The 13,970-nt window shown below is 42.0% G+C and overlaps 1 protein-coding gene across 1 annotated transcript in view; it reads left to right on the forward strand.

Moving 5' to 3' along the window:
- sim2 (SIM bHLH transcription factor 2) overlaps positions 1-13,970 on the forward strand; it is an 89,527-nt gene that overhangs the window by 42,678 nt on the left and 32,879 nt on the right. The window contains exon 4 of the mRNA XM_033032442.1: positions 4,112-4,220. Within this exon, the coding sequence (XP_032888333.1) occupies positions 4,112-4,220 (109 nt within the window). The remainder of the gene's footprint in view (positions 1-4,111; positions 4,221-13,970) is intronic.

Raw genomic sequence — 13,970 nt, forward strand, 5'->3', positions numbered from 1 at the left:
AACTGCCTCTCTAGTGTGATGAGAGTGAGAAAGTGGAACAACATAGAACTAGTGTAAAAGAGTGATGGAAACATGGATCCGATGGGCCAAAGAGTCTGTTTCCATGCTGTGTCTCGAAACTACATTCGAAACAGTGATACAGCAGGTAGAACTGCTGCCTCACAGCACCAGAGACCCAGTTCAATCCTGAGCTTGGGTGCTCTCCATGCAGAATTTGCACATTTCCCCAATGACCACATGGGTTTTCTCCAGGTGCTCTGGTTTCCTCCCACATCCCAAAGACAAGCAGACTTGTCCATTCATTGGCCTCTGTAAATTGCCCCCAAATTGTTGTGAATGGATGAGAAAGTGGGATAACATGGAACTAGTGTGAATGTGGGATCGATGGTCAGCATGGACTTGTTGGGCTGAAGGGCCTGTTTACATGCTATGTCTCTAAAGTAAACCTAAAACTAAACTGCATCCTACTGTTCACGGGGAAAAGACTCCAGGCCTCGGGTAAAGACTTTTTACTCAGTCAATGAAGGAAATTTATGTGATTGAATTTGAAAAGAGACATAGTGTATTTTACTGCACAAATAATGTTATCTGCAAAATAACCTCCTGTAATGATAAACTTAAGTTTCTACACTAGGGTGCAGCTTTAAATTCAACTTTAAACGATATAAATGCACAATAAACTATAAATGCGAGTTTCATGTGAAATCAAGATTGGAAATTTGCTGCCATTTCTGTATACATTATTCTTTAAACATTTAATTCAACTGGAAGTGGAATTTAAGATACGAGTTATGTTCCAAAAATAAATTTAACTTGCAAAGTTGCTCATGATATCCACAACCCAGATTGAATCATATGTTTTAAATTGAAATGGCTGATCAAACTTGAGGAAAGAGCCTAAATGCAAAATTTTAAAGCAAAGTTGAGAATCTATACCCAAGGGTGCACCTTTCTGCTGCAAGTAATTTGTTGTATCGTGCCAAGTTGGTTCTCGGCCACCTGTTGAACTTAGTATAATGTCAAACATGGTAATGCATTTCTACTTGAAAGAAAATTTTAGCTTTTGACTGGCAGAGAATAGTTAGTGTTCTTTAAGGATTTGCGAACTAGACTTGTTTCTCCATTCAAAAAACAAAGGGCGAAAGTACATAAGTGCTTTATATAGCAATGTTACAAAATTTTGAGATTTTAAAAATCAAGTCTGTAATTTACCCCATCAGATAAAGCATAAAAATAAGTTTAATTTGACACCTAATTCACTTTCATATCTCAAGTATTTAAAAAGTTATGGCCATTTTCATACTCGGAAATGAGCATCTTGTTCCCTATTGATTTTCTATGGACATAACAAAAAAGCTGTGATCGTGAACAGTCAAAAGCCCATAACTTTCTTAAAAATTAAGAGAACTGAATGAAATTTTCAGTTATCATAGATTGAAGCATTCTGAAACAAATATAAAATAATCTTACTTGGATGACTTGAAATTAAAGCATATAATTAGTTAGTTACCTAATTGTAGCTAATTTCAGACTTCAATTACTAGATCTAAACATCTATCCATTTCTTAATAAATGATTAACATTTTTAAATAGCCTAAATGTCCAAATAATATTCACAAATAATTCACAATAAAACATGATTTTTAAATCTCATTTACATTAATTTATAGGCCAAATGGAAGGAATTCAGTGTTCAATTGCTGTAAATAAATGCCCATTTAAATCAGCTTTCCAGTGGGTCCCTGTGGAACGCGCTGGTTTAGTACGTTCCCATTGCGGTAGATTTGTGCCCCAAATGCCCAGAAAAATACTGCGGGATATAATGGGCCCAAAATGAGCTACTCGCAATATTAAACTTTGTATAAAGGGATCTTTAGAAGCCCTTTTTAATGTAAAAATATACAGCATACCTTCTGTGGTTTGCTTTATGAGACCCTGCGGTTGCTGGCGGTCGCGGGTTTAGAGATTGATTTTTAAACTACTATAACTATTATACGAGGCCTTTAAAACTAATAATAGCTTTTGCGACGGGGTCTTCCAGCGATTTTTCGTTAATAATTAACTAGGCTGAACATCTTCGATTTGAACAGCCTAGAGAAAATCGCGTTTTAAACCCGCCCCCCTCTAAATGGCGCCAAAATCGCGCACACCCACAGCGGCAGATTTTCAACGACACTTCAGGTAGGCTTTGCAACATACCTACTTTATATAGTACTTTTAATAACACTTTCAGAAGAACGACCCTACAGCTAGGAATTGCTTCTCTCAAATGCATTCACTGTTGTAATATAGGAAAGATGGGAGCCTATTTGTGCAAAACCAGTTCTCACAAAAAAAGCAACTGGGTGATAACACAATAATCCATGTTAGAAATGTTGACTGAAGGCTAAATATTAACCACAACTGGAGATAATTCATAGTTTCTTGGAAACATAGAAACATAGAAAATAGGTGCAGGAGTAGGCCATTCGGCCCTTCGAGCCTGCCCCGCCATTCAATTTGATCATGGCTTATCATCCAACTCAGTATCCTATACCTGCCTTCTCTCCATACCCCCTGATACCTTTAGCCACAAGGGCCACATCTAACTCCCTCTTAAATATAGCCAATGAACTGGCCTCAACTACCTTCTGTGGCAGAGAATTCCACAGATTCACCACTCTCTGTGTGAATTTTTTTTTCTCATCTCAGTCCTAAAAGATTTCCCCCTTATCCTTAAACTGTGACCCCTTGTTCTGGACTTCCCCAACATCGGTAACAATCTTCCTGCATCTAGCCTGTCCAACCCCTTAAGAATTTTGTACGTTTCTATAAGATCCCCCCTCAATCTTCTCAATTCTAGCGAGTACAAGCCGAGTCTATCCAGTCTTTATTCATATGAAAGTCCTGACATCCCAGGAAACAGTCTGGTGAAGCTTCTCTGTACTCCCTCTATGGCAACTTCTTTGAAATTGTATCTGTGATTTTTATCTCCAATGGAGACCTATTTGACACTTCATCCAAAAGAAACTGTGCCACGGTGCCACCCATCATATCATCTGTGATTCTTGCCACAATCATTTATAAATTAAAAGGCTGGAGATGGAGTGGTTAAATTTGGCCATGTTACCTGGCCTTAGGTTGACCTAAATGTATCTTGCCCATCAAGGTGTTCACCAAGATTTGGCAGGGAAATGTTCAATTCCCTTTATATTACGATCTGCCTCAACCACAACTGTGAAGGAACATCCATATTATAGTTACACAATGTTTTCAACTTCCAACCAACCATCAGATGCTGCGGTAGCACATTTAGAACAGTCACTGCCTCACACGAGAAGAGGCCAAGGTTCGATCCTGACTACGGACATTGTCTGTGTGGAGTTTGCACATTCTCTCTATGACCACGTGGGTTTTCTCTGGGTGCTCCGGTCTCTTCCCACATCCCAAAGGCATGATTTACATCGATGAGACCAAGCGGAGGCTGGGCGATCGCTTCGCCGAACACCTCCACTCGGTCCGCAATAACCAACCTGACCTCCCGGTGGCTCAGCACTTCAACTCCCCCTCCCATTCCCCATCCAACCTCTCTGTCCTGGGTCTCCTCCATGGCCAGAGCGAGCAACACTGGAAATTGGAGGAACAGCACCTCATATTTCGCTTGGGGATTCTGCATCCTGCAGGCATGAACATTGAATTCTCCCAATTTTGTTAGCCCTTGCTGTCTCCTCCCCTTCCTCAGCCCTCGGGCTGTCTCCTCCCATCCCTCAGCCCTCGGGTTCCTCCTCCTCCTTTTTCCTTTCTTCTCCCCGCCAGCCCCCATCAGTCTGAAGAAGGGTTTCGGCCTGAAACGTTGCCTATTTCCTTCGCTCCATAGATGCTGCTGCACCCGCTGAGTTTCTCCAGCATTTTTGTGTACCTATGATTTATGAGTTAATTGGCTTCTAGTTGTATCTAAATTGTATCTAGTGTATTTGATACAAAATTAGGAGAACATAGAACTAGTGTACAGGTAATCGATTGTTGGCATGTACTTGGAGGGAGGGAGGGCCTGTTTCCATGCTATATCTTTAAAACTGAGATGATATGTTTGTATACTTCACAATGCTCTGAATGTGTTTTATTTTACCAGGTGGAGCTAACTGGGAACAGTATTTATGAGTATATTCATCCCTCCGATCACGATGAGATGACTGCAGTCCTCACAGCTCACCAACCTCTCCAACCTCACCTACTGCAAGGTACTATTTCTCCGCAAACAACATCTTATGAAAACTAATGGCCCATACAGGGTAGGGTTCAACCCTTAGGTGTAAGGTATGGCTTTTAGTCACTAACATAACTCGTCAAATATCAAAATTATTTTTAAAATGCCATAAGGGAGAAATCAAAGAAACTGTTACCAAAGTTACTGCCAGAAATTAACGCTCTGCATTTCCGTGTTATCATTTCATTTAAACTTTCCAGAACTCGCACTTATTGAACATCAACCATTATCTTGAAACTCAGTCAGCTTCCTTTCACAGCATAGAACATAGAACAGTGCAGGTACACAAAAATGCTGGAGAAACTCAGCGGGTGCAGCAGCATTTATGGAGCGAAGGAAATAGGCAACGTTTCAGCCCGAAACGTTGCCTATTTCCTTCGCTCCATAGATGCTGCTGCACCCACTGAGTTTCTCCAGCATTTTTGTCTACCTTAGATTTTCCAGCATCTGCAGTTCCTTCTTAAACATAGAGCAGTGCAGTACAGGAACAGGCCCTGCGGCTCACAATTTCTGCTCCGAACATTATGCCAATCTTCTTTAATCTTCTTTGCCTGCACATGATCCATATCCCTCCATTCGTTGTATATCCAAAAGCCTCTTAAATGCCACAATCATATCTGCCTCCACCATCATCCCAGACAGCATGTTCCAGGCACTCACCACTCTGTGTGTGCGGGTGAGAAACGTTAATGAATGTTTAAAAAGATTAATTATTTCCTTCCAGATGTCTTACATGTTAACATTAATCAACTTGGCTCATTCAGTAGAATTCTTGACTGTGAGTCGGAAAGTTGTGACTTAAAATCCCTCTCGGGATTTGAGTGATGGAGGCAGACATCCAATGCAATTCACAAAGACATCTACCTTGTGTAGGAAGGAACTGCAGATAGACACAAAAAGCTAGAGTAACTCAGCAGGACAGGCAGCATCTGTGGAGAGAAGGAATGGGTGACGTTTTGGGGTCAAGACCATTCTTCAGACGCTGCAAGCATACGCTGCAAACTGCAGATGCTGTTGTACGCCGAAGATAGATACAAAATGCTGGAGTAACTCAACGGGTCAGCAGCATATTTTGAAGAAAAAGAATGGGTGGTGTTTCGGGTCGAAACCCAAAACGTCACCTATTCCTTTTCTCTGGAGTTGCTGCCTGACCTGCTGAGTTACTCCAGCATTTTTTGTCCATCAAGACATCTACATAATCTGTTTTGCAGCCCTATGACTGCAACAGCAAGCAAAGGTTGATTCAGGCATTAGTTAAAGGGTTTATGATAACATTCAAAGCAGTTTTCCAGTCAAAATAATTCCTTCAATGATCTCTGGATCACCTTTGTCCGTTGGATTTTTGTGTGTATCAAACATTCAATGTGTTTTGCAGATATAACAATATTTACCTCAATTTTTTGCCCATGGCAGGTTTTGGCACCTGTCTGTGAAAGATCCTGATCCTGATACTTTATAATTCATTCTTATTCCCTCATTGGATGCAACCGTTGCAATATTTAATGTCCATCGATGATTAATCTGAGGAAAATCGTGTTGAGCAACACACAAAATAACTTCATAATTTCATAAATTCATAGATTATCGAAGCAGAATGAGGCCATTTGGCCCATCAAGTCTACTCCGGATTTCAACCATTCTCCTGCCTTCTCCCCATAACCCCTGACACCTATACTAATTAAGAATGTGTCAATCTCTGCCTTAAAAATATCCATTGAATTGCCCTCCACAGCAAGGAATTCCACAGATTCGCTGCCCTCTGACTAAAAATTCCTCCTCATCTCCTTTCTAAAGGTACATCCTTTTATTGTGACCCTATGGCCTCTGGTCCTAGACCCTTCCACGAGTGGAAACATCCTCTCCAATTAACTACAAATCTGTGGGGCCGGAGTCACATACAGGTCAAACATAGTAATGAGATGTTTTGTTCAGTACAGACATTGAGGGTCGAAGGGCCTGTTCATGTGCTGTACTGTTCCACAACATAAAACTACATAAAGTGCAGGGGTAACTCGGCAGGTCAGGCATGGGTAGGTGACATTTCGGATCAAGACCCTTTTTCAGACTGGTTTATTGCCTTGACACATTGAGTTACTCCAGCACTTTGTGTATTTTTGTTTGTAAACCAGCATCTGCAGTTCCTTGTTTCTACTGTACTGTTCTATGTTCTATGATAGAAGAGTTCCTTCTCTCAAGACATTAATGAACCAGATGGGCTTTACAACAAACCACCAGTGCATGACTGGTATTTTTTTTTCAGTTTAGGATTATTTAATTAACTGAATTCATATTTACCAGATGTTGCATTAAGATTCAGATATATCTCCACATTTACATCCAAAGTCCCCAGATTACTAGTTCAGTTACTAGGCTACTGTTCAAAATAGGGTCGTTATTGCAAATCTTTTCTTTCGCAGTTGTGCTACATTGACCAAACTGAGAAATAGGATATGTTATTTAAAATAAGAGCTGCATGGTTACAAAATTCAGCACAAGGCGAGGCAGAATCTATCTGGTATATCCATATCGTGCTTTTTAGCTTAGAGGGGCATTCTTTGAGTTCTTGGGTGCTGGTTCAATTCCTATCCAGGCTAAGGGAACATGGTCTTCTCTTCCTTAAAGTAGTGGTGAGCTGGAATGGTGTTCAACAATGTTTTATGAAATACGAGTGTCCGATCCACTTTTCGTGGTTAAGTTGACTAATTGACTCCAAACTTCACTGTGTTCTGAAAGATGCACGTCACATTTCCGCAAAACTCCCCCACTGCCCGCCTCAACTATATTGTTGCTTTTTATCCAATTCTTGTTTAGTTTGGTTTATTGTCACGTACACCAAGATACAGTAAACAGCTAGTTTGTTGCCGGTCAGCGGAAAGACTACACATGATTACAATTCACAGTGTGCAGATACCGGATAGAGGGAATAACATAGAAACATAGAAACATAGAAAATAGGTGCAGGAGTAGGCCATTCCGCCCTTCGAGCCTGCACCGCCATTCAATATGATCATGGCTGATCATCCAACTCAGTATCCTGTACCTGCCTTCTCTCCATACCCCCTGATCCCTTTAGCCACAAGGGCCACATCTAACTCCCTCTTAAATATAGCCAATGAACTGGCCTCAACTACCTTCTGTGGCAGAGAATTCCAGAGATTCGCTACTCTCTGTGTGAAAAATGTTTTTCTCATCTCGGTCCTAAAATATTTCCCCCTTATCCTTAAACTGTGATCCCCTTGTTCTGGACTTCCCCAACATCGGGAACAATCTTCCTCTATCTAGCCTGTCCAACCCCTTAAGAATTTTGTACATTTCTATAAGATCCCCCCTCAATCTTCTAAATTCTAGCGAGTAATTCTAGCTAACATTAAGTGTAACATAAAGTCCAGTAAAGTCCGATCAAAGATAGTCCAAGGGTTTTCATTGATGCAGATAGTAGCTCAGGACCGCTCTCTAGTTGTTGCTGGATGGTTCAATTGCATGATGACAGCTGGGAAGAAACTGTTCCTGAATCTGGAGGTGTGTGTTTTCACACTTCTGTACCTCTTGCCTGACGGGAGAGAGAAGAGGGAGTGACTGGGGTGAGACTTGTATTTGATTATGCTGGTGGCCTTGAAGTGTGGATGGAGTCAATGGAAGTCAAGTCCAGTTAAGTCACATCAAGTCAACTCAATGGTTGGTTTGTGTGGGCTCATTAACTAGAGGAGGGGTGTAGGAGAAAGCGAGACATTGATGGAGATGTGACGCAGGGAAACCTTCTGTAGTTGACTTGAAGCTTGATCCTGGCAGTGAATCTATAGATGGAAACGTCCAGCACTGACCGTTTTACACGGGCACTTATCTTGTTCCTCGCCGATGTGGAGCGAGGTCGTCTGAGAGGGAGGAAAAATGACCTTATTTTTGCACAAAGGCCAATAGAAAACTCGCAATATTTTCTTCCCCAAAATGAAGTCTGAAGAAGGGTCTCGACCCGAAATGCCACCATTTCCTTTCTCTCCAGAGAAGCTGCCTGTCCCGCTGAGTTACTCCAGCATTGTGTGTCTATCTTTGCTGTGGTAGATAGTTGGATGAATATCGCTGCTGAGAATGGGATGGACTGACCATTTCTTTGTCCGCCAAGGCGTGGAATTACTGACGTGAAGTGTGGTTAAGGAGCGAGAAAGCCAATGCCCTTTAAATAATGGAACCGAGCGATCTTAAGACGTGCAAAGTGGAAGAAGCACATTTAAAATAAAGCAGATGCGAAAATTGTCCCGTTTGTTTAAAGTCATAACCAGAAGGATGGAACATGTATTGCAATCGAAGGTAGACACAAAAATCTGGAGTAACTCAGAGGGACAGGCAGCATCTCTGGAGAGAAGGAATGGGTGACATTTCGGGTTGAGACCCTTCTTCAGGCACCAGATTTTGACCTGTGTTTGCCTGGATTTGAAACAGTTTAGAAGTTGGCAGTCTCTTATTGACCTTATCGTCCCTCAGTTGCCGGGAATTACACGACTCCTTAAAAGTGAGCGGCTGTTAATGCGGTTCAAATAAAAGCCGCAAAAGCTGCCGGCTGTAACATTGCAGAAACAAGGAACTGCAGGTGCTGCTTTACAATAAAAGGACACAAAGTCTGAAGAAGGGTCCAGACCCGAAACGTCATCTGTCCGTGTTCTCCAGAGACGCCGCCAGACCCGCGGAGTTTACTCCAGATCTTCATGTCCCCCGGTTGTAACATTGTCATCAGCAGTCACAGTTTAAACAAATATCTAAAATGTAAAGTGTCAGCTCATGGGACAGACGCTTCATTCGAGTTCTCTTCCATTAGCATATTTACAGCAGGCAGTGAAGAAAGCGAATTGGCCTTTATAACAAGCGGAATCGAATATAGGAGCAAATAGGTCCTTCTGCAGTTGTACAGAGCCCTAGTGAGACCACACCTGGAGTATTGTGTGCAGTTTTGGTCCCCTAATTTGAGGAAGGACATTCTTGCTATTGAGGGAGTGCAGCGCAGGTTTACAAGGTTAATTTCCGGGATGGCGGGACTGTCATATGCCGAGAGAATGGAGCAGCTGGGCTTGTACACTCTGGTGTTTAGAAGGATGAGAGGGTATCTCATTGAAATATATAAGATTGTTGAGGGTTTGGACACGCATCAACAAAATGACAGCAAAGTCAATATTTGTAACAAGTTGGACACGAAAAGAAGAGGAACGACATTTGGTGAAGTGCAGGGCATGGCAGTAACAGGGAGAATTAGGGAGCAGAGGGAGACATAGTGGAGACATTGTTGGCTCTGTGAAAACAGGACTGCATGTTCACAGCACAGAGGACACACCTGATGTGCATTCATGCAAATTGACCCGATCACAAAAGAATGTAAGATCATTGCATTTAAAGAAAACTCCGATATTAGGCCTCTGGGCTGCAGCAGTTCAACCTGAAGTTACTTTCAGACATTACACTTGAAGGCGTGATGCTCCATGAACTCAGTTACTCTACACCTCTTCAGGCCTTGTGGCTGAGGATGTTTATCACCAAAACTTGTTTTTCCTTTTTCATGTAATTTCTTCAGACTAAAAGTGTGCGTGAATTCGTAGGTAATAACTACAACGAGAGATTGGACAGAATTGCTTTGTTTGCTCTGGAACACTGGATGCCGAGGGGAGACCTGACTGAAGTATATCAAGTTATGGGAGGCATAGATAGGGTAGATATTCAGAACCTTTTCTCCCATAGTGGAAATAACAAAGACTAGAGGGCAGACTTAAGGTGGGAGGGGCACAGCTTAAAGGTGATGTGCAGGGCTAATTTTTTTGTGGTGGTTAATGCAGATATGATGGTGGCATTTAAAAGGCTTTTGGATGTGCAGGGAATGGAGGGATATGGATTATTCCTTTCATCGTGTACCTTGTGCACTGTGGAGAGCGCGATTGTAATTGTGTATTGTCATTCCACTGACTGGTTAGCAAGCAACCAAACCTTTTCACTGTACCTCGATACACAACAATAAACTAATGACTAGACCAATGACTGCAGGCAGGTAAGAGTTTGGCTTGGCATCCATCATGTCCATCACAAACATTGTGCGCTGAAGGGCCCGTTAAAGCGCTGTATTGTTCTATATTTGTTCTGTGTGTGTGTGTGCTCGTGCGTGCATGTGTGTGTCTGCGCATTTGTGTGTGCGGGAAGAGGGACAGTGAAGATGGATGTTGTAAGGACGGGATGTGAGAGGAGAGTTGGGTCATGTTGAACATGAATAGCGAGGCTCCATCTCAGATTCAGATTCAGATTCAAATTTTATTGCCATTGTGCAGTGTGCAGTACAGAGACAACGAAATGCAGTTAGCATCTCCCTAGAAGAGCGACATAGAATATGAGCAATAAATATATATATTTACGTGCATACAGTCATAGTAGTGCAATTAATTTTTTTCCTGGTGGAAGGAGTGTCCGGGGGGGGGGGGGGGGTGATTGGCAATCACCGAAGGACAGTGTTGAGTAATGTAACAGCCACAGGGAAGAAGCTGTTCCTGGACCTGCTGGTCCGGCAACGGAGAGACCTGTAGCGCCTCCCGGATGGTAGGAGGGGAGTCTAGGGTCTAGGGTCTGGAGTCTAAACAGAGAGATGCCAGGAAACAGTTAACAAGTACGACTGCAGAGCACTGCCATCATCAGCACCTGTTTCTTCTCTGTTTCTCCGTGCCAATTAGAATCAATCAACAATCAAATTAACAACATGTCCTCCTTTAAAACTGGCACAATCAGTGACACCTGTTCCATTTCATAGCAATAAAAATGGTGCTTTAATGTGGCCATGCACACCTAATTTAAAGCTTTTGCTATGGTCATGCATCACTCACCAAAGGCCACTGCAATTCCAAAATCAAACAGCAGTGAATATTAGTGTCTAAGAACTGCTTGCCATAAAACCAAATCTTACGCATACAATGTTTTAATGAAACCTCAAAACAACTTGTGGATATGCTGGACTAAGCAACAACCTGTATTGCCTTTAACCAGTGGTAGATTGGAATTTTATTAAAGTACAGATCAAGTCCACTGTGCAAGTCACCAGTCCAACGTTAGGATCGAACTCACGTCATTCAAAATTGGAGATTCTCAAGTAAATATTTAGAGCAACAAGCACGGTCCACAAAAACGGATGTCTCCTGTTTCCAGCGAAGTAAATATAATGAGCTGTAGGAAGGGTTCCCAACTGAAACGTCGGAAGAGATGTAATGCTGAGGCTCTACAAGGCGCTGATCAGGCCGCATTTGGAGTACTGTGAGCAAATTTTGGCCCCATATCTGAGGAACGATGTGCTGGCTCTGGAGAGGGTCTCGAGGAGGTTTGCAAGAATTATTCCAGGAATGAGTGGGTTAGCATATGATGAGCATTTGACAGCACTGGGCCTCTACTCGCTGGAGTTTAGAAGGTTGAGGGGGGACATTGAAACTTACAGAATAATGAAAGGCATAGATAGAGTGGATGTGGAAAGGATGTTTCCACTTGTTTAGAGATAGTCTAGGACCAGAGGTCATAGCTTCAGAATTAAAGGGTTTTAGAAAGGAGGTGAGGAAGAACTTCTTTAGTCAAAGGTTAGTTAATCTGTGGAACCCATTGCCACAGAGGGCCGTGGAGGCCAAGTCAGTGGATATTTTTAAGGCAGAGATCGACAAATTCTTGATTAGAATGGGTGTCAAGGGTTCTGAGGAGAAGGCAGGAAAATGGGATTAAGAGGCAGAGATCGGCCATGATCGAATTGCGGAGTGGACTCAATGGGCCGAATGTGAACTTGTGCCACTTATTCCTTTCCTCCAGCAATGCTGCTTGGCCCGCTGAGTTACTTCAGCATTTTGTGTCTATTTGAAAGAGAATATTGGGCTATTTTTAAAAATAAGACTTCCCTGCAATCAACCACACTCATCCAGAACATCCATATTACATGCATGTTTAATGTCAGTTTGGCATGCATTTCCTTCTGAAACATTGGGATCAATGTTGCTACCAGACAATGATCTTGGTTATTGCAATGAAAGCCAGAGTGAGGAGCACACGTAGGTGTCGGTGGATGCAGGTCTATGATCACTGAGGCATGCAGTGAACTACACAACAAACTAGGGAATACAGATTGGGCTTATTTTAGCTGATGGCATTTTAGAACTATGGTTTTTTTACAGTACTTTTTGCTGAGGTAAATAATCTGTGCTAACAGTCCAATCACCACAAGATTGATGCATCCAAAACCCAACAGTACATAGAAACATAAAAACATAGAATATAGGTGCAGGAGGAGGCCATTCGGCACTTAAAACCAGCACCACCATTCATTGTGATCATGGCTGATCGTCCCCTATCAATAGCCCGTGCCTGCCTTCTCCCCATATCCCTTGACGCCACTAGCCCCTAGAGCTCCATCTAACTCTCTCTTAAATCCATCCAGTGATTTGGCCTCCACTGCCCTGTGTGGCAGGGAATTCCATAAATTCGCAACTCTCTGCGTGAAAAAGTTTTTTCTCATCTCAGTCTTAAATGACCTCCCCTTTATTCTAAGACTGTGGCCCCTGGTTCTGGACTCGCCCAACATTGGGAACATTTTTCCTGCATCTAGCTTGTCCAGTTCTTTTATAATTTAATATGTTTCTATAAGATCCCCCCTCACCCTTCTAAACTCCAGTGAATACAAGCCTAGTCTTTTCAATCTTTCCTCATATGACAGTCCCGCCATCCCAGGGATCAATCTCGTGAACCTACGCTGCACTGCCTCAATCACAAGGATGTTCTTCCTCAAATTAGGAGACCAAAACTGTACACAATATGCCAGATGTGGTCTCACCAGAGCCCTATACAACTACAGAAGAAACAGTCTGAAGTACAGTCTGAAGAAGGGTCTCGACCCAAAACGTCGCCTATTCCTTCGCTGCATAGATGCTGCCTCACCCGCTGAGTTTCTCCAGCATTTTAGTCTACGATTTTTCCAGCACCTGCAGTTCTTTCTTAAATGGTACTGTTTAGGATGCAGACAACATACAAACGCCAATGAATAAAAGGCACCATAAAGATTAACACATTTTTCAATGGATAGTCTTTTTTGGGGTGATATTCAAAGACTCTGATGTCAATAACTAATTTACCAATTTCTAGTTCGGAAAAGGATTAATTTGGTAATTGGTTTAAAAATGTGAGGAATGGAATCAATTAGCTTGGAACTCTTGAAAGAAAATATAACATTTTTTGGGGGGATAAAGTGTTTAAATAGACTCAGTCTCAAAGAGTTGTGCAGCATAAAAGTTTGACCCTTTCGCTCAAATCGTCCATGCCGACCTGATTATTCTAATCCCATTTGCCCACATTGGACACATATCCCTCCACTCCATTGCTATCCAACTCCATGTCCAAATGCCTTTGAAACATTGTAATCATATCTTCCCCTGTCACCTCCTTTTGCAGCTCATTCTATACAACCACTGCACTTGCTGTGATAAAATTGCCACTCAGATCTTGTTTAAATTTCTTCCTTCTCACCTTAAAATTGTGTCCTCTAGTTTTAGAATTCTCTACTCTGGTTTTGAATAAAAATATTTAAATAACTATTTCATTGCCTTTCAACATATCACAGACAAATTTCTTTAAAAAGTTATATTGATGGTCATGTTAGTCTAATCCATCCGTTTGCTAAATTCAAATAAATAAAACTTAATGCATTACAAATATCTCAAAGAATTAAACTATTCCCAAA

This window comes from Amblyraja radiata, chromosome 14 (genome assembly GCF_010909765.2).
Source record: "Amblyraja radiata isolate CabotCenter1 chromosome 14, sAmbRad1.1.pri, whole genome shotgun sequence".
In the NCBI taxonomy this organism is placed as follows: domain Eukaryota; kingdom Metazoa; phylum Chordata; class Chondrichthyes; order Rajiformes; family Rajidae; genus Amblyraja; species Amblyraja radiata.